General features: G+C 33.7%; 1 protein-coding gene across 2 annotated transcripts in view; it reads left to right on the top strand.

Moving 5' to 3' along the window:
- The first annotated feature begins 439 nt into the window (after positions 1-439).
- The window catches only part of LOC110031878 (V-type proton ATPase subunit B 2), a 50,384-nt gene continuing 26,276 nt past the window's right edge, over positions 440-24,547 (top strand). The window contains exons 1-3 of one of the 2 annotated variants that reach the window (XM_020735304.1): positions 440-626; positions 718-820; positions 1,946-2,017. In XM_020735304.1, coding sequence (XP_020590963.1) covers positions 1,960-2,017 — 58 coding nt within the window. In that variant the 5' untranslated portion in view covers positions 440-626; positions 718-820; positions 1,946-1,959. The remainder of the gene's footprint in view (positions 627-717; positions 821-1,945; positions 2,018-24,547) is intronic. The other variant, XM_020735303.1, reaches the window with a different exon arrangement.

Consider the following 24,547-nt stretch of genomic DNA (forward strand, 5'->3'; position numbering starts at 1 on the left):
TCCAATAAATTCTGTAAAACTGTTTGACAACATTTATGAGGATTTAAGAATTACTATATTTGTTAGAATTCAAATTCACATCTAATTTTGATTATTTAATTATTATGATGAAAAACATTCATTAAATTTAATTTAAGTTTAATTTCTAATTATTCTAATAAATATTTAATTATTTACCTAACCAATTAATTTTTAATAATTTTTTATTGAACGAATTACTTATTAATCAATAATTTAACATTAAATAAAATTTTAACTAATTAAATAATCTTACTAAATAAGAATTAATTAAAGTTTAAATAAGATATTTTAAAATTTTAAATATGTATTTATTCATCAAATAACTATTAAAGTTTATCAAATTGTAATTAATTTGGCAATATAAAAATTAATTATCACTCAATTAAAATAAATAAAATGTACAGAACTATGGAACCATCATATATTGCGAAACCCTCGCCCAGCACCTCTCCCGGTCTTTTCGCTCTCAACCCCCCATTTCTCCCAGAAACATCGCCTTCGCGAACGAGGCAACCTCCGGATCGCGGCTTACAGACCACATAAACTCCCATCTTTCTCATCCTTCCCGCTCCGCTCCTACCAGAAACCAGAAACCATTGAGGAAGGTAAGCCTGTTGGCTCCATTGTTCTTCTTCGCTCATCCCGGATTTGCTCTTTCCGCCGATTCACAGGATTTAGTAAATCCGGGATTTACAGCCGAAATCTGCGAAATCCAGATTTATCAAAGTGGCGGATTTATTTTGCCCAAACTGACCGCCGTTTCCTGCCAGCCTAGATCTTTTCGTGCTCACTGATTGTGGTTGGTGCTAATCCGTTATCTAGAGGGATAAAATCAGTTATTTTGATAGCATAACTTGGTAGTTGGTGGAACCTATAATTTTTTATTTTTGGTTTCTATTTTGTTTAGGAACTTTTTTGATCGTCTCTTATAACAGCTAAAAGCTTCTATATTTGTTAAATCACGTGAGTATGGTGTGGTTAGTTCTTGATTTGACAGTTAAAAGGGATATTTACATACATAGCACTCAACTCTTATGTATTTACACATCTCACACCTAAACTTTCATATTTACATGCATATCACTCAAACTCTTAATATCACATAAAAATGGCACCAGTAACACTTTTTGAAAGTGAAATACACTTTTTCATGCATACATTTAACGCACCAAGTGCTATGTATGTAAATATGAAAGCCTAGATGTAAATACATAAGTATTGTGTCTCCCATGAATCTTGAATACCATGGTTTTGCATGGATCAAGGAGAAGGCGACTTTCACTATAAATACACATGGTTGAGCAAGCTTTGATGTTGCTTCTTTTTGAGGGGTTGTTAGCTCTCATATGAGCAGGACCTTATCAAGGCATATAGGAGTTGAGTTTAGTCTCACATGGGATAGTTAAAAGAGAAATTTACATACGTAGCATACAAGTCTTATGTATTTACATGTCTCACAGCCAAACTTTCATATTTACATACACAACTTGAGTGCTTTAAACCCTTGCATGAAAAGGTGTATTTTACTTTTAAAAGTGGTAATAGTGCTATTTTTGATGTGACATTAAGGATTTGAGTTCATTGTGTGTAAATACGAAAGTTTAAGTATGAGATATGTAAATAAATAAGAACTGTGTGCTATGTTTGTTGGTGCCCCTAATTAGAAATATGTTTTTGTAAACATGCCATTTGGTTGATCCCCACCCATGAGCTTAAACTTAAGGATTGAAAACATGCTTATACTTTTGGTTTGTCTAGCCCAACTTTGTCCCCTTTTTGTATTGATAACTCCCCAATTGTATTTATTGTGATTCTGATAGCAACTATTGATCTTCAAGAATAAAATTTCAGTTCATCTCATTATTTAGCATATTTTGAGATTATGTTTTAAGTTCCATTCACTTTCTTTATGCCATTCTTTCAGATTTTTGATTGAGGATGGGTCTGGTGAAAGCTTTTGCTGATATGGAGGAAGGAACTTTAGAAGTTGGCATGGGTATGCTACATGACAAATTTTAGTTATTCGTTTTTTACTATGTGCTTGTTACCTAGATATTTCAATGTTTTTATTTTTGGGTCTTTGAGTATCTGCTTAGCTCCAAAGGTTTGCAAGGTTACATTGGGGTGCTTAAAGCACAACAATAATTATGATCGCCACAAGAAAAAAAGAGGAAAATGATCACGTTTACATGTTTTTAGCTGGTCTCAATTGGAGTATAGATGAAGTATGAGGTCCCATCCTCGGTAGGAAACCTCTACCTTCAATTTGAGAAGCTTATCAAGAGGCAAGGAGAAAAATATGTTGTGCAACACTGAATATTCTATTAATATTGAAGTGCAAAACTCAACTCTTGTGTCACAAGGGGCTTACATTCACAAAGAAGGCCGAAAAAAATCATAGTGCGTGCATTGCAAAAAATTATAGTACATGAAAGAAGTATCTTGAAAGCTTCATGCTAATCTTGCAAATTAGAAATCAAAATTCAAGTTTGAAGGCCGAGCTTAAGAAGCCATTGCTGAAAAAACTTATGAGCTGCCTGCTGATTTGAACAAAATTCTTTTACTAAGGAATAATTAAAGAACTTGCATAGATTATTTCAATATCTAAAATTTTTCCTCACTCCTTCCTACTCCTTAGTATAAAGGGGAACTCTTTGGTCACTATTTTTTAATTCTTCCTATTTTTTCTCATTTATGGATAATTGATTCTTGTGCAACCAATTACATGACTGGTTCTTCTAAGTTAAGTTTTCTTATAGACCTTGTGCAAGTAATTAAAAGGTAAAAATTGCCAATGGTTCCCTCTTGATAGTTGTTGGGATAGGAACTGTAAAACTCTTCCTGTTGTTAACTCTTTGCGATGTTTTCTATATTCCTAATTTATTTTGTAACCTGTTGTCCATCAGTAAAATCATTGTTGATCATCAATGTCAAGTTTACTTCTACTATTCTTGTTGCAAGTTTCAAGAATTAATCACAGGGAGGATGATTGGCAGTGCTTAGGACAAATGTGGACTCTATTATTTTGGCGATAGACTTGGCTCGGAAAGACAATATCAAAGTACCGTTTTAAATTATATTTCTAAAGTTAATGAAATTATGTTATGATATTATAGGATATCCTTGTTTTCTTTATCTAAAATACTTAGTTTTCAAATTATATCAAGATAAAAATATGCAGTTTCAATGTAAAGTGTGTCTGTTTGCTAAGATGTTACCATATATCATTTTCTCTACAAATATACAAACCAACTATACCATCTATTTTGATTCATACTGATATCTGGGGCCCTTGTGAATCACTTTCACATTATGAAAAGAATGGTTTGTAACTTTCACTGATGATCACACTAGATTAAAGTTAGATTTATCTAATGAAGGAAAAATTTGAAGTAGCAATAATTTTTCAAAATTTTTTACACTATGTACAAACAAAATTTTAAACAGCTATTTAAATACTACGGAGTGACGATGACCGACAATTTTTCAAAAATTCATTGGGTCAATTCTTCCTTGAAAATGAAATTATTCTTCAAAGCTCTTGTGTCAACACTCCTAAACAAAATGGGCTGGCTCAAAGAAAAAATAAGCACTTATTGGAGCTAGCTCGTGTGTTGCTATTTATCAATCAGGCTCCTAAATATCTTTGGGGTAAAGTCGTTCTTGCTGCTATCTTTCTCATAAACAAAACACCCAATAAGGTTTTAAACATTGAAACACCTTTGTTGTTTTTCAATTTTTTTTCCCAAAAAACTCTTTTTTTTTTGACCTCTAAAGATATTTGGGTGAACTACATGCATTCACATTCATAATCAACGAAAAACTGAACCCCAAGCTAAAAAATGTATGTTTGTTGTAAAGAGGGTATAATTGTTTTGATCCTAAATCTAAAAATGTTTGTTGCCATGGATGTTATTTTTTTGAATTACCAATTTTTTTATTTGGGAAAGAATAAAACAAATATCTGTATACTGAGTTTTAAGATTTTCTTCAAACCGAAGAATATCAAAATATTGTCCCCAACCGCAATTGTTCAACTTGACAACCCATGTAATATATCAGGAGAGAGTGCGCCAAGTTTTTTAGATATTGAAGTTACTACAATCCCATCTAATGATGTTCATAACGACAGAGAAGTAGAAAAAAAGAACAATAGCAGTGACATCGTTTGATCTTGTCTACTCGTGACCAAGGACAACCTAAAAGAAAAGGTCTATGAATTCTTTACACTGCCCAAAATCTGTAAACCTAGGTAATGTCCTCACTAATTCTTTCTCTCATGTTCATTCCATTTCATCTTCAAATTTAGAATATTCTAGTCCTACGTTTGAGCATAGTTTGAATCCCGAGTCTAACGAGTCCATCCTTCCTATTGGGAAAAAGGCTTGCACCCAACATCCATTGCTGAATTATGTGTCATATGAAAATCGTTCATAATTTTTGTGCATTTACCTCACAATTATCTTATATGAAGATTCCTAAAACAATGCAAGATGCTCTGAAAGTGCCTAAGTGGAAGGATGTTATTTTTGAGGACATAAAAGTTCTTGAAAAAAATGAGACATGGAAAGTAGTTCATCTACTTAGAGGAAAAACAATCGTCGAATGCAAATGGGTGTTTAAAATTAACTACGATTATGATGGCTCTTTACAACTGAACTTTCCTAGGTTGGCTGTTAAAGAATTTACTCAGATATATGACGTTGATTATTTAGAAATATTCGCTTCAGCTGTAAAGCTAAAATCTGTAAGGGAATTTTCTTCACTTGCAGCTAGTCTTGACTAGCCTCAATAACAGTTAGATATAAAGAATGTCTTTCTCAATGGTGACTTATAGGAAGAAGTGTATATGGATTCACTTCCAGGATTTAATGAGAAGTTTGACACAAAGGTGTGTACAACAACAAGTTTTTATCCAACTAAGTGGGGTCGGCTACATGAATCATTTTTCTCCATTGCGTCTTACTGAGTGTCATATTTTCATTTCATTCTAATAGATTAAGATCATCTTTTGTACAATATGCCTATGTCTTTTTATGTCTACTTCTGCGTTTCTTAACATAAATCAAATCTAAAAAATCTACTCTCCTAACTAGATCATCAGAGGATCGACGTTTAATGTGACCAAACTATCTAAGAGGATTTTCTCTAATCTTGTCTGGCACTGGAGCTACACTAAACCTTTCACGGATAGATTCGTTTCGCATTTTGTCTCTAATTGTCAATCCACTCATCCACATAAGCATTCTCATCTCATGAACACTTAACTTTTATTTATGATTCTCTTTTAATGGCCAACATTCTGCACCATAAAGCATTGCAAGTATCTCCACCATCTTATAAAAATTTTCCTCAAGTCTAAACACTAATTTTCTATGACATAATAGGCCTAACGCATTCCTCCCCTTCAACCAACCAACCAAAATTCTACTAATAACATCCCCACTATATCACCACTATATCACCATCTCACCATCACTTTGAACAATAGACCTGAGATATCAAACATGTTCGCATCTTTTAATGATTTGATCACCCATAGTTACAACTCTGCGACTAGAGCTACTACTACTGAAATTACCTTCCATGTATTCAGTTTTAGATTTGCTCAAACTAAGGCCTTTAGACTCTATAATGTAGACCTCTATAGTTTTTGTTTTTCCTGAACTCTTTCTCTAATCTTATCTACAAGAATGATATCATTAGCGAAAAGCATACACCAAGGTACCTCATCCTGCAAATGTCTAGTAAGAGCATACATAGTTAAAGCAAAAAGATACGGGCTTAAAGCCGATCCTTGATATGATCCAACTAAAATAAGAAAATACTGTCAATCCTCCTTCTGTTTGAACACAAGTAGCAGCTCTAGAATACATATCTTTAAAGACTTGAATGTGAGTCATCTCAACGCCTTTTTTTCTAGAACTCTCTAAAGAACTTCTCTTGGAATCTTGTTGTAAGCTTTTTCCAAATCAATAAAAATCTTATATATCCTCCTTACTCTCTCTGTACTTTTCTATCAAACCTCTCAATAAATGTATAACTTCCATGGTAGAGTTGCTCGACATAAATTCAAACTAATTATGAGAAATCTTTCTATCATGTCTTAACATATATGAAATTACTCTCCCATAATTTTAAAGTATGACACATTGACTTAATTCCTCTATAATTTGAGCACTCTTGTGTATCCCCTTCATTCTTAACAATGTAGACCAAATTATTTTTTAATAATCGATGTTGATGACTTAAATTTTCACTTGAAATGACCTTACAATCTTTACATTTCTGATGATCTCTCATAAGAAAATAATCAATTTGTGTTTTATGAGATGCTTTCTTATAAGTAATAATATGCTTATCTCTATTCTTAAATAAACTATTAGAAATACAAAATCAAAACCTAAAACAAAATCTAATATGATTCTACCATCTTCATTAATCACTCCAAATCCATGCCTAAAATCTTCTAGCACTGTACCAATACGTCCATTTAAATATTCTCCAAAAAAAATATTTCTTTAAGAGGTATCATTTGTATTAATACTTTTAGGTCATTTTAAAATTTTTCTTTTAAACCTATATTTAAACCTATGTGAGAAGCATAAGCACTTACAACATTAAAAATCTTAGCATCAACAATAATTTTTAGGGCTATAATAATTTTATCTCTAATTCTATTGATTTTTTGTGACACTATCTTTCAAACTCTTATCTATAATTTCATCTATATCATTTCTAGTGTGACCCTTTCCTGAGTGCCAAAGTTTAAAACCTAAGCTATCAATATCATTAGCCTTTTTACCAATCCATTTAGTTTATTGAATGCATAAGATATTTATCTTCTTATGAATCATAATATATAATACTAATTTCATTAATTTACTTGCATTAATTTACTTGTGACTTCTTTGCCCATATCCATTCATAATGTTGGAATTATTTCTTATTTGACACTACATTTGGGCACTGGTATTGCGACCCTTGCATATTTTCAATGTATTTAGGTCATACAAAGCGTCACTTTCAGAGGACGCCCTAACATTTACATAATGATTTAAAGGATTCATGTTATGATTTTTCGATAAAAATTTTATGCTGGCTATCTTCTACCTAACACAATCCACTTTTGGTATTCAGATTGCAACCCAACAATGACATTGTTAAAAAAAGTGTGTAAACTAAAAAAATCCTTGTACTAGTTGAAGTAGTCGCCGAGGCATGGTCTGAGAAGTTTACACTGTTTGTTAAGAGTCAAGGGCCGAGGCATGGTCTGAGAAGTTTACACTGTTTGTTAAGAGTCAAGGGTATACTCAAGGGTATGGAGATCATACAATGTTATTTAGACATTCAAAGGATGAGAAGATAACCATACCGATCATATATATGGATGATATAATTTTCACCAAAGATCCGGTTGAAAACTTCCCTCTCATCAGTCTTTGAGACAAATGATTTAGGATTTTTGAGGTAGTAGATTGAAAAAAGGGATTGTTGTTTCCCAAAGGAAATATATTCTTAACTTTTTAAAGGAAATTGGGATGATTGGTTGTGTGCTTGCAAACACTCCAATTGATCACGATGAAAAGCTGGGAGATGAAAAGGAAGGTGATCTAGTGAATACAACTTGATATCAAAATTTGGCGAGAAAGTTGATATACTTATCACTTACATGACTTGATATCGCCTTTGCTGTAAGTTTGATAAGTCAAATTATACATTCTTCCATTGAGAATCACTTTGAAATATTCGCTTCATTATTCTCAAATACCTAAAAAGTACATTGGGTAAGGGTTTGTTATTTCAGAAGACCACATAAAAGAATATAGAGATACATATCGATGCTTGTTGGATAAGCTTAGTTGTTGACAGGAGATTGAGTTTTGTTAAATATGCATTTGCATTTAAAATAAAAAAGGCACAAAACTATGCATGTATGCATCTATGATGTACAAAAGTGAGCCATGTCATCTCGACATATAGAGGAGAGTTCTCTATCACCATCTACATTCATCAAAACAAAAGAACCACTAAGAACAAACTTAACCCAAAAATGAGCAACCCTATTACATTCATGTGGTGTATGTAGAAATAAAACTTTTCTAAAGTTCATAAAAATTGCTTTGTTTGGAGCATCTTGCGGTTGGTGTTGCTTAGATCGACTTGAGAATATTGTACTTCTGTTTGGGGAAATCTGGTTATCTAGTGAAGTAAGAAACATAATATGGTCACAAGGAGTAGTTCCGAAGCAGAATATTGAGCTATGGCTAATAGAGTATGTGAACTGTTATGGCTGAAGAGAGTTCTTGTAGAGCTTCAGATTCGAGATATTATGGCTGGAAAGAGTTCTTGTGGAGCTACAAATTCTGATAGACAATAATACTGCTATAAGCATTGCAAAAAATTTTGTATAACAGAATTGCATGAAGCATGTCAAGATTGACAGATAGTTCATAAAAAGAAGATTGATTATGAAGCTATTTGTATGCCGTTTATCCCCACTACTCAACAAATAGTAGATGTTTTCACCAAGGGACTGTTAAGGCCTAACTTTGAGATCCTTATATACAAGGTGGGCATGATATCTATTCGTCAACTTGGGGAGGTTTGAAATTATTTAGGAAGTTTGATTTTTTATTTTCTTTTTTAGAGATTTGTATTATTGATATGTTTTAATTCTTGTTTTTGTTTTTTGTTGTGGAGAGTTATGACTAATTTATGATGTTCCTAATATGGGAGCCTTCCCGCTCTATTTATTTTGTAATTTTTTCATATGAAATTGAAGAGGAATAATTATTCTTATCATCCCAAAACTACAAAAAGTAGCAAGATAAGTAAGCGTTATGCTTGAACAAACTGATAACCTCTCTCAGAATGTTTCAGGTCTCACTATTGAATAAAGATCAAATTTTAGAATGGAAGAAGAAGAAGAAAAAGAGTCATCGTACATAATCTAAGTAGATGCCTTTTAAGATGATTTAAATTTATTGAACAAAATATGGTGTACTGTGGAAGAAGATGGATTACCTTGTTAAAGACTCATAGCTGATTTGTGGGACGAACATAGATTTTTTTTTTCTATTTTATTGATTTTCCTCTCTTTTTTCATGTGCAAGTTTTGCTTATTTTATTGATTTTATTGATCTTTTCTTCTTTTTCAATTTTCTCTATTATCTTTTATATTTTATTTTCAGTGTTTTCTTACATAAAATTGGTATAATTATCATGCTTTTGGTTCATTTTATGTACAAAATTGCTATCTTGAACGCAATTTTTTGTTTTGCTGAATCATATAATCACCATCTTTAATTCCTTCATGGATATTTCAATGGTTCTGATGATTTCTAGTTTGTTCATTTATTCTTCATAGAAGAATAAAACTATTGTTCATGTGAATGGTAACTTCATGGCGACACTTGTTTTCCTCTTATTGGGACCCTTCACTAAAACTACATATTCCCTAAATTATTATTCTATTTTAGTTCAAAGTCCCATATGCCTCCATCCTTTACCCCAAACCTTCTTTTTAATTTCCTCAGTATTCTAGCAATAAACTGTCAAAATATATGGTGATTATAATTCTATCCTTGCCAACTTTATCTAGACTCCTCACCCTAAAAGGAGAATTATCGAATAGTAAGGAAGAAATTGAATTCAGTAGATTTTCACAGATAAACTATCATACATGACAATTCCCTTTGTCAAGGCATCCACATGCTTTTCTGGTAATTGTGTTTTTATCTTATCTTTCAATAGCTTCAACAAATTCCTGATGAGTTTTTTTTTTTTTAATCTACCATATTCATTCGCTCATCCATAATTGATAGATCCTAATGATTCCTTGAAGTGCTTTATTGCTTTTACTCTCTAAACTTGAGTGTTTTGTGGTTGGAGAAATGATAAGGACGTAGCTATTGAATTTTAATTTTCATGGATATTGAGGTTTTTTTCTTATGTTCTATAGATTTCATTATTTTTTTAGAATGATTTTAGTTAATATCATTAAGTTTTTAACAGTTTATTGGCAATTTGTTAATTTATTACTAGTTTGTTAGTTCTAAGTTTGTAGCAGTTTGATATTTTTTTTCTAAAAATGGAAATGAGAATTTTGATTAATGTAAGATAGTTTTATGGCATGAAAAATATTCAACTTTGAAGGTAAAGGCTTATTCTTCATCCATTCTAGCGTATTGAGACTTGAACCCCTTTTAGGAGAGGTCATCCTTTTACAGTTGTAATTCTTCCTCATCACTGATTTTTATCAAACATTTTTATGTTTTCCTTTTTCTATACTAACTTTGCTTTTTTATTTTTAAAGTTGTCATGCATAAAAATGTTAGTTCATGCATTGAATGTGCCTAATAAAATATTTTATTTATAATTTTTTAAGATCTATACCTCCTATTTTTGGTGGATGGGATTTATAATTTATGATGATCGGTCACTTTCAAGGTTTTTATTTGCCTTTTCTTTTTTGTTATTGCAACTTATGTATGATTGGAAGTATGTAAAAGTAGTAAGTTTCTATATTTATGAGCATGAACCTATATGTTCTTGTTTGTTTCTGCAAAGTGCTCATGGTGAATGTTCTTGTCACCATCTAAATATAAATTAATTATCTTGATATGTATTCACATAAGAACATGTATGCGTGCACATGCATAGATAATTGAGCACGCTTTAATCAAAATATCCCTATAAGACTCGTGATTACATAGTCTAGAATTGTAGTCTAGAATTGTTGTATTTTGGTATATGTATGTCATATATCTTCCTTTATTACTTTTACTGTTTAGAATTGTTATATGCTTGTATCAATATATCATTCATCGTATATCTCCCTGTATTGTTCTGGCTGTCTAGAATCGTTGTATTCCTATATATGTACATCATTTGCCATATATCTACATATACTATCTTGGCTATGACCCTTTCTTTTAGTTTTGGGCTTAAGTGGTTGCTCGGTCATTAAGCTTGAATAATCATGTGCTGGGACCTATTTTTCTCTTTAGTATTCATTCTTCTATTCATAAATTATATTGAATTACTTGAGTAATAAAATTTCTCTTTCTTCAATACTCTTCTTTGATGTTTTTTCCTTGTGTGATCTTAGTTTTTTGCTATATCTCCACCAAGTAATTCTTGAGCATTTTTCATCGTTTCATATAAAATAAGTATAACATTCTTGATGTTCTGATTGCAGATTATGGTAAAGAGAAGGGAGATCAGTGTCGACACTAGTAGTTGTCATCAATGAGAAACTTTATCATCAAGGGACACTAGGAAAATGCCTAATTTGCGTCAGACATTTTCAACGCTAATTAGGCATTTTTCTGATGCTATGCTCAATTAGCGTCAGTTTAGCGTCTAAATAATTTTGAGGTTAATATAGGCATTACTAATTGATTTTGTGTAAACTATTTGTCAGAAAATCTGTCATTATAAATTTATGTCAAAAAAACGGTCGATGTTAGCTTAACGATTCATTAGCATCGACCTTAGCCGATGCTAATTAGCGTCTATCTCACTAATCAGTGTAGACCACATCAGACGCTAATTAGAGTCGGCTATGTTCGACGCTTAATGCGTCGAATTAACGACATCATCTATCGTTTGATTCAGTCATTAGCGTCGGAATACTCTGGCGCTAATCCAACACAAACCTATAAGAAATAAAAAAGAATATAGCAGGATGATTTGATTTTCACATACTTGCACAGAAAAAATACAAACAACGTAATAGAAAATTTATATATCACCAGAAGTGATAAAAGAAATCTCCAACATATCTAAATAATGATACCAAACGGATCAAAGTGTTAAATGTTCGCAACTATAGAAACTGAAAGTTCTATTAAACAAAAATGAAAAAAAAAAAAATATAATCAACCTCTCTGTCAGGGGAATATCATCAAACACATAATAAAAATCCTAATCTTCCTCATCATCATCCTGCTGCTCATCTTCCTCGACAACACTCATATGTCGCTTGTTTCGACGATCAAAACTCTCCATCAGACGTGCTAGACTATCTGCAACCATCTACTAGCCTTCACACACCTGTCGGAGCTCTTCATTCATCATCCTGATGTTTCTCATCGTTATCCTGCTCCTCATCCTCCTCGACAACACTCATTTGTCGCTTGTTTCGGCGATTAAAACTCTCCATCAAACATGCTAGACTATCTGAAACCATCTACTGGCCTTCACACACCTGTCGGAGCTCTTCATTCATTATCATAACCCGCCTGGCAAGCTCCTCATGCTAAACCTGTAAAGTTCTAGGGCCACCCACAACTACACGGGAACGCCCAACCTCAAATACTATCTCATTTGCTTTGAGGCCATGCACTCTCTCTTTTTTCCCCGCTACTTGCGTCCACAACTCAAAATCAAATTGAGCAGTGACAGACTGACCACCACTTCTGCCGGTGGACGGCGAGGTCTGGCTAGCTATCTCCCTCTGTCTTTTTTGGAGCTGCTCATAATCCTATATAACAAAATTCAAACATTAATTGACATTTTAAATATAATTGATATATTAATAATAATAAAAAGATTTTTTTTATAATTTATATTGACACAACGAGGGTGTTTGGATACCCACTAGTGTGTGCCCGAGCACCAATGTGTAAGGACATGCAACTCTGCAGTGGATGACTCTCGGTCAAGCTCCTTCGCCTATATACATGATCATATAAATATCACATAATTACATAAATCTGTAAGCTTCTAAAATTTGAGATAATCTTACCAATCTCCGACAGTATTCTGTGTGGGGGATCTAACCTTCAATGTAGAGTGCGACCCCTCTGTCTCTCTCCGTCGTCTGGTTCTGCTGATTTGTCTCTATTCCTTTGATATTCTGGAGAGGCCCATGCTTGTTTTAATGCAGCCCAGACTTCCTCACCAACCCACGAGGGCCTCTTCCCCTTCTGCGTTGTTGTGAATATATTCCTGAGCCTATGCTTGACACGAACTCAAAAATCTGCCGGATTTGCAGGTGATGTTTTGGAAACCGGTAAAACAACGTTTGCAAATTATAAATTAATTTTGATTAGCATAAAAAAAGTAGAAATTAGCTTTCTACTTCAAATTAAAATATCATACCTCGAACCCTCTAAAATATATATCTCGACTCGCAATTGGAATCTACTTCCATGAGACATATGGCTGATCGTATCTGCTCCGGATGTTCTTCGTGATCTGCATCACGAATGACCTAGAGGGGTAGAACTTGCCATTGAAACATTAGCTATATTATAAAATGGAATAAAAATTGAATTTACTTTATTGTAAAGAAGAAAGTTGATTTACGAGCCACTCTCTGACATAATACAAACTCTGTCGGCGGTGTCAGTTTTCTCAGGTGCTGGAGTCGAGGGGCCTGGCTCATTAGATGAGGCTTCTGTGCGAAAATATGGTGCATGAGTGGGAGGCGATGCCTGGAAGGGAGATGGTGCGGGAGGGGCAACAGGAGTGGTTGCATGAGTGTCGTACTTGTCAGCACTGCTAACGACCTTCTTCAATGTCCGATATGTGTTCTCCAATGTCCCTCGAATGCGGGGTCTCTCTGGGAGCTGAGCACTTGCCATCTGTAATAGGCAAAAAAATATAATTAGTAAGCATGATTAGTATGCAATATAAGATCGAAGTAAAAACCGAATAATGTAAAATGCTAACATGAAACATGACGTGTACGCATCAATCAAGAAAAGTAAGCAGAACAACTATAGTGTAAGAAACGAAAGTAAAAGCAATGTGGTGTAGAAACTAATCATCTAAGCATACATACCATTTTTTAGACCATTTCATTCGGTGATCTAGATATTGAAGAACTTAAAATTCTTCGCCAATCTTATCATCATTTTCATCCATATCTTGAGGAATTTCTTCATAAAGCCCTGTGGTATCCTTTAGAGGTATCTCTTCATCGATTGAGCTAAGCTGAATACGAAAATCATACGTAACTGACTCTTGGTGAATAAGTTTGATATCATTTTGCATCTCAACAGTTTTTTGTGGTCTATTCTTCAATACAACAACCCAATCAAGTTTATTCCTTGCTCAACCAGGATATCGAAGATAATAAACTTGATTAGCTTGACGTGCCAGAATAAATGGGTCATACATTGCATATATTTTGTTCATTTTAATTTCAGTAACATCATACAAGTCAAGTGTCTGTGTTTCTCGATTAGGAACATAATCAAACCACTCACCGTTGAACATGTTGACATTGCATTCAACATAACCTTGATATTGCAATTGAATTACTTCATTTAGTATGTCGTAATAGCTGATCTCATTATTTGTATGTGTGTTTCTTCTAATAAAAACACTACAATCATAAGTCTGCTTTTCTTCACACCAGGAGCTCATATGAAATTTGTAACCGTTCACTTGAAATATTTACTATGTCTAGACACTATAATTAGGTACTCAAGCAAAAGTTCTAACGAGCCCTGGTCTGTGATTCTGTTGCTTCTATCATGAATCTAATAGAAGTTCTAAAGTATAATTAGTTTTCCTTTGTAGAGTGCAATTAGTTGACACATCGTTAAATTGAAAAGATACTTTAACATACGTGTGAATTGAACCTTTTTGAAAATTATTCTTTGATCTTCTTGCTTACAAGCTTGTCATCCCCTATGCTCAAACTCTCGGTAAGTAACCGACGGATATTATTGTGAATTGTATGTTTGAGGTTGTTGGTAGAACATTCCAGATAAAAAACTTAGAAATTTTTTGATTAAATTATTTTTTATCGTAGGAATGGTTGCATTTTATCGTAGCTCAGTAGAACATACAATGTAGCTGCTCGAAGCTTTCTATCATTAAGGTAGCGCGTACCATACCAACCTCATGGTTCATCTGATATCTGAAATACGGATAATTCTTGTTGCGAAGACATCTCAGCGACAGTTTCACGCGTATGTTGTTTTTGATCGAAGTAATAAGAATAAAAATTAATTGTCTTTTGTAATATGTATGTCTCACACATCGATTCCTTCAGATGTATTTTATTCTTAACAATTTTTTTATTTTATTAAAAAATCAGCACGATTGAGTTATTTTAGAAAAAAAATATTAGTTAACTCTAAAATAAAAGACATACCTCTCAAAGGTATACATCCACTTGTATTGCACCGGACCCCCAATATAGCCTCATAACGCAGATGTATGGGCAGATGTTCCATTGAGTCAAAAAAATTGCGAGGAAATATCCGTTCGAGCTTTGTATAGATTTAACAAAATACTTGCGACAAGACTTCTTAGAGAATTAACATTCAAAGTGTTTGCGCACAACTCCTTGAAGATTGTACTGATTTCGATCAATGAATTAAATATTAGCTTTGGTAGGGCATTGAATGTAATAAGTAATAGCACTACATGAAAACATGACAATCGTGGCTCTTCATACCAAATATTTTTCTCATCCCCATATCAACATATCGACATATGTTAGAAACACAACATCTTGGAAATTTCAAATAATGCAACCACTTAAAGGTAGTTTTTCGTTGATCAAATATCAACATATCATTCCAATTCTTATGCTACCACTCAAAGAATACAATCACTCAAAATGCATAAGAATTTTGTTGTGTCACTTTGTTCGGTTCTTAATCATCATCAGTCACACATCTTCCCACAAATTGAGACCTACTGGCATCAACAATCATTTCCTTATACATGTCATAATTGTGAACCGTTCTAGGTGCATAACTTGATGAGGCTCCAGCATGACCGAACTAAACATCTGGTTCAAATTCACCATGTGAAGTACAATACTAATAATCGGGTTTAAAACCCCTACAATATAGATCCAACTTCACTTCATCAGGTGTCAGGAAAGCTTGATCTTGTGCTTCGCATATGGGCATCAAAATCTGCCTTTTGAAAGTTAAACAGGGAGTTGCAAAGCCGTCTGCACGAACTCGTTAGCCTCAGCCAAGAACTCATCAGTAAGTCAATATAATTTATTATATATTCATAATCTCATATTTTGGATATCCATCTGTATCATAGATGTAGCTATATAGTTTAGTTCAACGTCATTGCACTCTACTTAAATCCGTTGCTAGAAAACCATTGAATAACTTCCACCTAAACTCATAATTTACAAAAAAAAAAACCTGCCCAACGCTAAACTAATACATAGGCACACAAACTTATTTTGGGCATTTACCTACATAGGACAAAACTCTTATGTATATATATATCTCACACATGAACATACACATAGCACTCAAATCTTTACTATCTTTTGGGACGGTTACAAACATATCACCGAATTCTTATGTATTTACATATTGCACACCTAAACTTTTATATTTAGACACATAACACTGAAATATTTTATATCACATCGAAACTAACACTAACACCACCTAAACACAAAGCCTAAGCTAAACATGGCTAACACAAATTTTTTTGGGGATACATAGCACAAATTCTTATGTATTTACATATCTCACACATAAACTTTGATATTTAGATAAATAGCACTCAAATTTTTAAATTAAAATTTTTCTTGGTGCATTTACATACATAACACAAAATTTTGATGTATTTACATATATCTCACCCATAAACTTTCGTATTTAGTTAGATAACACTCAAATCTTCAGATAAAATATATTTTTTTTGGGCATTTACATACATAGCACAAAATTCTTATGTATTTACATACCTCACACATAAACTTGTATATTTAGATACATAACACTGACATATTTAAAATAAATTTTTTTTGGGCATTTACATACATAGCACGAAATTCTTATGTATTTACGTATCTCACACCTATACATAGCACAAAATTCTTATACATTTACATTTCTCACACCCAAATTTTTATACATATGCACATAACAATCAAATCGATCAAATTTTATTTGTGGAATTTCTATACATAGAACAAAATTCTTCTGTTTACGTATGTCACACCTAAACTTATATATGTAGGCACATAGCACTTAATTCTTATATAAAATCATCTAATCCCTATGCATTGCATGGCTAACAAAGAAATCTGAAATCCAAATATAACAACTATGCAAATTTATGAAAAAAATTACGCAAAACCGAAGCTCGAAGTTGTAGATGAAGTTTTCTCACCTTGGACGAAGAATGAGCGGAGAAAACGAGCTGGAGATGCCGAAAAATGTGCAGAGACACAAAGGAGCGGCGATGAGGAGCGACCTTGCGATGGGGAAGAAAAATGAAATGTTTTGGTTGCAACAAAGGAAGAAGGTATTTTATGGCATTAGCATCTGGCGCTAATAAGTAAAACGTCGCCTATTTCCGACGCTATAACGTCGAACTAATGTCTGCGCCCCGACTGAACCCTATCTGCGTCGACAATATCTTTTTTGGACCGCATGCGGCCTTAAATGGATGCAAAGAGGATGCTATTTTTGCGTCAAACTAATGTCTGACGCTAATATGCGCATTTCCTTCAGTGGTATTTATCATGAGGAAGACAAACATTTGTAATATCCTTGCCATTTGATCAAGTTTAGGTAAGGGAAGATCATGGCTGCTTGGCAAAAAAATTCCGTAATTATCGCGATATGTCATGGCAATGTGTAATGTCACGATGTGGACGAGAATGTTAGTTCCTCTATTACAAGTCCCAACATTATGGGGTAGATGCTGAAGGGCCAAGTTCCTTTGAATGGAGTGGTAAGCCATGTAATTTGTAGACCATTTTTTACTCGGAGCCCTACACTTCTCACTATTGGACTGAACACTCTTCCCCAACCTGTGCTAAAAATACACAAAAGAGTTTAGAAAGCATTTCCAAGCTCTCTTTTTGAAGTTACTAAAGAAAAATTTAGCAATCAATGAGTAGAGTTAGCAAACAGCGAGCAGATGGTGCAGATCACTATCCCCAAGTTTAAAGTGCAAGTTTCCTGTTTACAAGTTATGTGGCAGCTAGGAACTGTTATCAAAATGCTGAAGTTGCATAAGCATTATAATGAGTCAGCGATTGGCTTACTGGCCAAACATCATATATGTTCGATTTTATGGTCTTCTTATAAACTTTGTTGATGATATAGAAGATGTAACTAAATTTTATGGTCTACTTATAAAAATGGCTTGATAATGGTTGATGGTGCTGGTTGATCTGTTGGTAAGGTCTTTGGAAGTTGGTGCTAAGGTCTGATCCCCGCCTGCACTTATGTGCATGCTAACATCGTTCTAGGATTCTTAGTCGGTGTGATAAAGCACAAAAGGTGTTGGAAAAGTTCTAGAATTGTTTACGTGAGTGGGGAGGGTTGGAGGGCGGCTGAAACCAGCGTGAGTGGTGATGGGACAGTGGACCGGAACCAGAAAAGGGGTGGTTTCTTGTTGTAAATAGCAGGTGGAGGTGTTTGAAAGGCTGTAGGAAGTGAGATATGCGGTGTGACAACAGGTTGGGCGACTTCCATGGCTAATCTGCCTGAAAGCAGCAGCCAAAGGATGAATCGGTGAGGTATGGGTGTCTGGACAGCAAATTGGAACAGAAAGCAACTGGTACCTTGCTGCTAAGAGCAATTTACGGCAAGTTGGACGATAAAGGAGCCCTCCAACCACTTTGATTCTAATAGGCTACAGACACAGAGACACCGCTTGAAAGAAATTCAATGATATATCACTCCAATAGGGAAAAATTAGGAGAAACATCTCCAAATAACATACTATTGCCAAAAGTCTTCCCAAATTAGAAGATAATAACATATCTCCGGCAGAAACAAACCTAATTTAAATTAAGGTAATGTTAAAATATTAATAAGGAGAGTCCCGCATTGCTAAATTAGCCAATAGGGTTGGAAGATAGAGCTCTGCTTTGATCCCATGATTGGGATCGTGGAAAGCAGAAAGCTTTCACTTCACACCCACACATATACACGCATGCGGGCATTCATCCATCCACACGGCGCCCACACACACGCTCATGCGTGCAATCGTACACAGATGCACACACATGGGAGTAAGAAGAGTCACCTCAACTAGGTAGGGGCAATGTTAATCTAGCATATTGCAATTCACCTCATTGAATTGCATAAAGACAACATTGTTTGAGATCTATGGCGAGAAGTCATAAAGCTATTATTCAAAATGGCCTTATTAAAAAGATTTTATGAGGCTTTGAATATGACAAATAGCTGCAAAAGTCTATGTCATATTTCGTTATTTGATTAAGGAGATCTCCTTTGAGAAGTGGCTCTCAATACTAAGTCTTACTTCATACTAGGAGGTGCTATTTATCTTTGTATGACAAGTTTGAGGGTTTTGCAAAACACTCAATATATATCTTAAAAGGAGATTGTGCAACTTGAAGTCGCTCTTCTTTTCTATACTTTTGTTTTACGTTATGCAAAAGAAAAGAGATCAATTATTTGGCATTATTATATTTCTTCTTGAATTAGGAATTGTACTAAATTTATTATTTATTATTTATTAAATGGACCTTTTCATTTTCTATTTTTGATTTGTGTTTATAAAATATGAAGCACTATGTATGGATCATATTGTCATTGGCATTCATCTTATATGTATAATTCCCTTGATGTCAAACCACATGTGCTGTTATCCTTTTTAGTGACTTCAGTAGATTACCTTGAAGTCAATGATGTATAATGAGACTAATGAATTATCGTGAAGTTGATAGTTTTTTTCTCGTAATTAGTGAGTTAGAATTGGTTAAAAGAAATTCTAGATGTTTGGTGATTGAGCATCATAAGTTAATTTAGAATATTGATAGAATCTTGCATGAGTTATAGTTGTGAGATCAATCATGATAAAATTTTGAGAAGCGACAACTTGATTTGAAATGGAGATTAATGTTTTGAGTTTTTTCCTACATATAAGTAGCGAACCCTATAGTTTTTTTGGTTGTGTACGGTTTTTAGTGACCAATGAATTTAATGATACTACTAGATGTGATTACCTCCGAGACCTTGTGCAACCAAATCACTTTCTCGAAGAAAAAATTAGTAACAGTGACAACATCTTCGGTCTTTTTGCAGGGGCAAAGTGAGGCATATTTAGAACTGACAATTACAAACACCAAATCTTTCTCACACTAAGGAGAAATATTTGCTACATAATACGCACGCAATTCTGTGTCAGTACTCCGTTAACCTCGCAATATCCCCCATAATAACCTATGAATATCATCGAAATAGAACATGCGACGGTTATTAGGGTTATAAGTCATTGAAATTAATATTTCAATAACCTCCCAATAACCCTTTAATAACCGCGAAATAGAGATTATTGCGGGGTTATTGCTCTGCTTGCGTATTGCGTACGCAAATATTTCCCCACACTAAGGGGCAGTCATAAAACAAAATCATTAATAAGGTTTTCCCAAATCGTGTCGGGTGTGGGGAAGGCATATAAATACTGGTGTATTGGGTTTGTTTTTTGGTGGATTGATAGATGTTGCACTTAAGTGCAAAATTTGCAATATCCCTCGAGATCTTTGTCCAGTAGAACCAATTCTTAGTTGGTATAGTTTTCTCATGATCTATGTAAGAGGTAAGGCTAGTTATTCGTAAACCATGAATTATTAATTTCTTACAAGGAGGTTTTGCTGTGATAATATGTTACCTTTGAATAAATATCCCTTTTGAATTTGAAAAATCCTTTGGATGGTTTTGTTGAATGTAGTTGCATCAAATGCTGCTAAAATCATTAATATTAGCACACTGCTCCTTGATTGCTGCAAGCTCAATAATTTTTGTTGCGAATGTGATGAGCTATGATGCGCGGACACTCCTAATTATGGAGTCTTGCAGCCTCAGATATGTATCAAGTACAGGCAACTTCAAAATGGCTCCAACGTGGGTTAGCCATTACATAGTGATATATGAAAAATTGTATTTCACATTTTAAAACTAAAACTAGTGATATATTAGACGTGATATGAAAGATTTGGGTGGCATAAATGCAAAAATTAAAATATAGGTGTTAGATATGTAAATGCATAAGAATTCAATACCAATGAAGCCAGTGATCGTTTTGTTTCCTTTATTGAATAGTTGATTAAGACAATTTAAGCCCTGATGTAATACAAAATAATATATACTTTTTTGTATGTCAAACTAAACAATTATTTATAGACTTCTTTGTTTTTGAAAGTTAATTTTATTAAATTTTTTATTTTCTCTTTGATTATTCTTAACGACGTGTTCGACTTGTGTTCATATACTATAATTTTAATAGTAGATTTATCTAGTATCGACGTTGTGTTTTGACTGTGTCCCAATGTCCGTCTCCGTGCAACATAAGTGATGAGTTGTTGTACCCTTCGGTTGAGTCTCTAGATGTGGTAATGTATTGCTCAGTGTTTAGATAGGAAAAATAGATTACCTAATAGAAATGAATATAGGAAAGACTCTTCTACAAGTTCATATAAATAAGTGTTAATGTTTGCCATGTAGGATAAACTCTTTTTAGTGAAAGTAGTGTTGCCAATTTTGTGAGGCACATACAATCACATGGAGCTTCTACTCATCTATTTATCTTTAGCATCATTTAATTTTTCACTAAACCATTCAAATGGATGCGCTCTTGTATAAGCATGACTCTAGTTCCCATTATCATGTATCGACTATAACTTTAAAGATGTGTTCAAAATTTGAAGGGGCAAGGATTGGAGTGAAGATAGCTTCTCTTTCATTAATGAGAAGGTGTTTTTTTTGCTCAACACCCGATCTACACTTTCCTTTGTTGAGTCAATTATTTGACAGTGTTAAATTATAGCAAGACCATGGAAACTTAATTTTTCATTAGTGATTCTTGAGGTTAGTCAAGCTCAGATGCTTTGAGTCTTCACATCATCCACTTGGATGCCTTTGGTTGCTAATAAAAGTCCAGAAAATAATATTCAATCAACTATGATTTTATATTGTTTCAGGTTCATGTACAAATGCTCGGCTTCAAGTGTGCCAAATACATGCCTTGTGTGCTCTAGTTTCTCTCCTTATTTCTTGTTTTATATTAAAATGTTATCAAAATAATTCATGGTGAAGTGTCCTATGAAAGGTTTTAGTACTTTGGATCAAGCATATTAAGATACTCGGGGCATTTTAGAGCCCTAATGGCATGACCTTCCATCCACAGAGGACTTTTTTTATGAAAGTTGTCTTCCACTTATTTCCAAGCTGAACGTAGAGTTGGTAGTATCTATTCTTAAGTTCAAGTTTGGAGAAAAAAGAACGAGCCTTTGAGTTTATCAAGTATAACCTCCAATCGTGGGATGGAAGATAATTTTTTATTATGATTTTATTGATTGCTCGGTTATCCATGCAATACTTATATTTCATTGGAACCAATTAGGTATGTACGCCAAAAGGTTTGAGCCTTACTCGAATGGTTATTTGGTGAGTAGTTCATCTGCGATCCCTTGCAAAATGCCATGTTTTTTGAAGCTCGTTAAATAATGTCACGACCCGTCCCGAGACTTAGAATTAACCAAAATGGAAACGACCAGTTAGACTATGAAAATGAATTATATGTTATCCTATTTTTATCATGAACAAATTAACATTCAAAAATATAAAAATGAGCTACTAAAAAAATAATTAAAATTAACAGGTAGAAATTTGTACCTTTCCGTTTGTTCTCATATTCTATACACATTTGTCTTTGTTAGGATCACCGTCATTAAAACCTAACACACCTTTAGCTGATATAGCCCCTTCGGCTCTCATCGGCACAACAGTTAGCGATGTAAACATCATAATTCTCTCAAATGGAAAGACTCCTTTCTACCTTTTGACTAATATTGTCTTGTCAGCACAACAATTAGTAATGTAAACATCATAGTTGTCTAGGGAGGTAAGTTTTGGTCTACTCATCGCTGATCGATATTTTTCCGTCAGCACAACAGTTAATGATCCAATCATCATAATTATTTGAGGTGGTAGAAAAATATCTAACTGTTGACGAGCGATTTAAACATCTTTGTTATCTCTGCATTTTCTTTTCATTCATATGAATGTTTGTATGTGCATGTTAAGAGTGTTCCTTTATATGTTACAGGCAGGAGATGCTAGTGTACTCACATGTGTAGTTTTTCTACTATCTCAAACAATTGTAGTGTTTAAATCACTAATTGTTCTGTCGACAAAAAAATATCGGTTAGGGGCGAGTAGACAACTGAACACCTAGACAATTATATTATTTAGATCACTAACCACTGTGCCGATGGGAGAATATCGGTCAGAGGCAAGTAGACAACTCAGCACCTAGACAATTATGTTGTTTAGGTTACTAACCACTATGCCGATGAGTGAATATTGGTCTGGGCAAGTGAAGACCTTTCCACCTCAGATAATTATAACGTTTAGATCACTAGCCACAGTGCCAGCGGTATACTATCGATCAGGGGTGTGTTAAGTTTTGTTGACGATGATTCTCAAAGAGTGATGTGTATGTAAAAAATTTAAAGTAAATACCTATACAAGATTTAAGTATTTTCATTGAGTTGAGTCATTGATACATGCATTAGAATATCCGAAGTTTTTTTTATAAAAAATATGAAAGATTAACATAATCTAAGATTTATTATAGAGATATGAATTGCCAGCATGAATATTGATTTTTTTTTTCCTTGGGTTAATGTGATTTTGATTACTTCTGGGTTATCTTTAGATAAATCGTTATGTTGTTTTACTATGTTTTTAGGTTTTATGTTTTTGAACAAGATGAATATACTACAAAAATTTAACATATTTGTGTCGGATATATTACAAACAAATGAGAGGCAAATCCGACCATATTTAAAGGTTAGCCTCAGATTTGTGTCTGATTTTTTCCAACATTAAATTGGGGTCGGTAATTTTATTTTTGTCTAATTTACGTTGAAATATTCCGACACATAATTTGTGTTGGTTGTTGCATCGTATTAGCGTCAAATTTGTTTATATGTAAGGTGCGCCAAAATTTGCGTCTAAAATATTTGATGATGAATCTTAGCATCGAATTACCATCTCATTTGTGTCGAAAAATATCGTAAAAGGACATAAATCCAATGCAAATCTGTAACATAGAAAAAATAATAGAATATCAATTACATTTTCACAACCTGCATAAAAAACACTGACCTTATTAAGCATAGTCATTTCACAGATCAAATTTTTAAATATTATCATTAATAAAAAGAAGATACTGTCACAAATCGTCTCAAATAAAAATAGTAAAGTTAGTCAAAAGAATTCCACAATAAATGTTTGACATAATGCTTACAACTAAAAATAAATAAATAAAAAAGAACTACTCTATTCTCTTCCTCATGCCGGATGTCATTGGTTGCTTACCTCGACTATTATCCCACGCAAGCTATGGTGTCCTCCACTCCATTTTGGCCTTATAACATCTGCTCGTGCAACCGACGGATCTTTTTGTTCATTGTTGCCACCTACTTGGCAAGAGACTCCTGGTTTGGCTGTGAGGAACTTGGGGAATTAAAAATGGGACCACGGGAGAGCTCGACTTAAAAGGCTATGCCCATCGCTCCAAATCC

This window comes from Phalaenopsis equestris, unplaced genomic scaffold (genome assembly GCF_001263595.1).
Source record: "Phalaenopsis equestris unplaced genomic scaffold, ASM126359v1 Scaffold000857, whole genome shotgun sequence".
NCBI classification, from domain to species: Eukaryota; Viridiplantae; Streptophyta; class Magnoliopsida; order Asparagales; family Orchidaceae; genus Phalaenopsis; species Phalaenopsis equestris.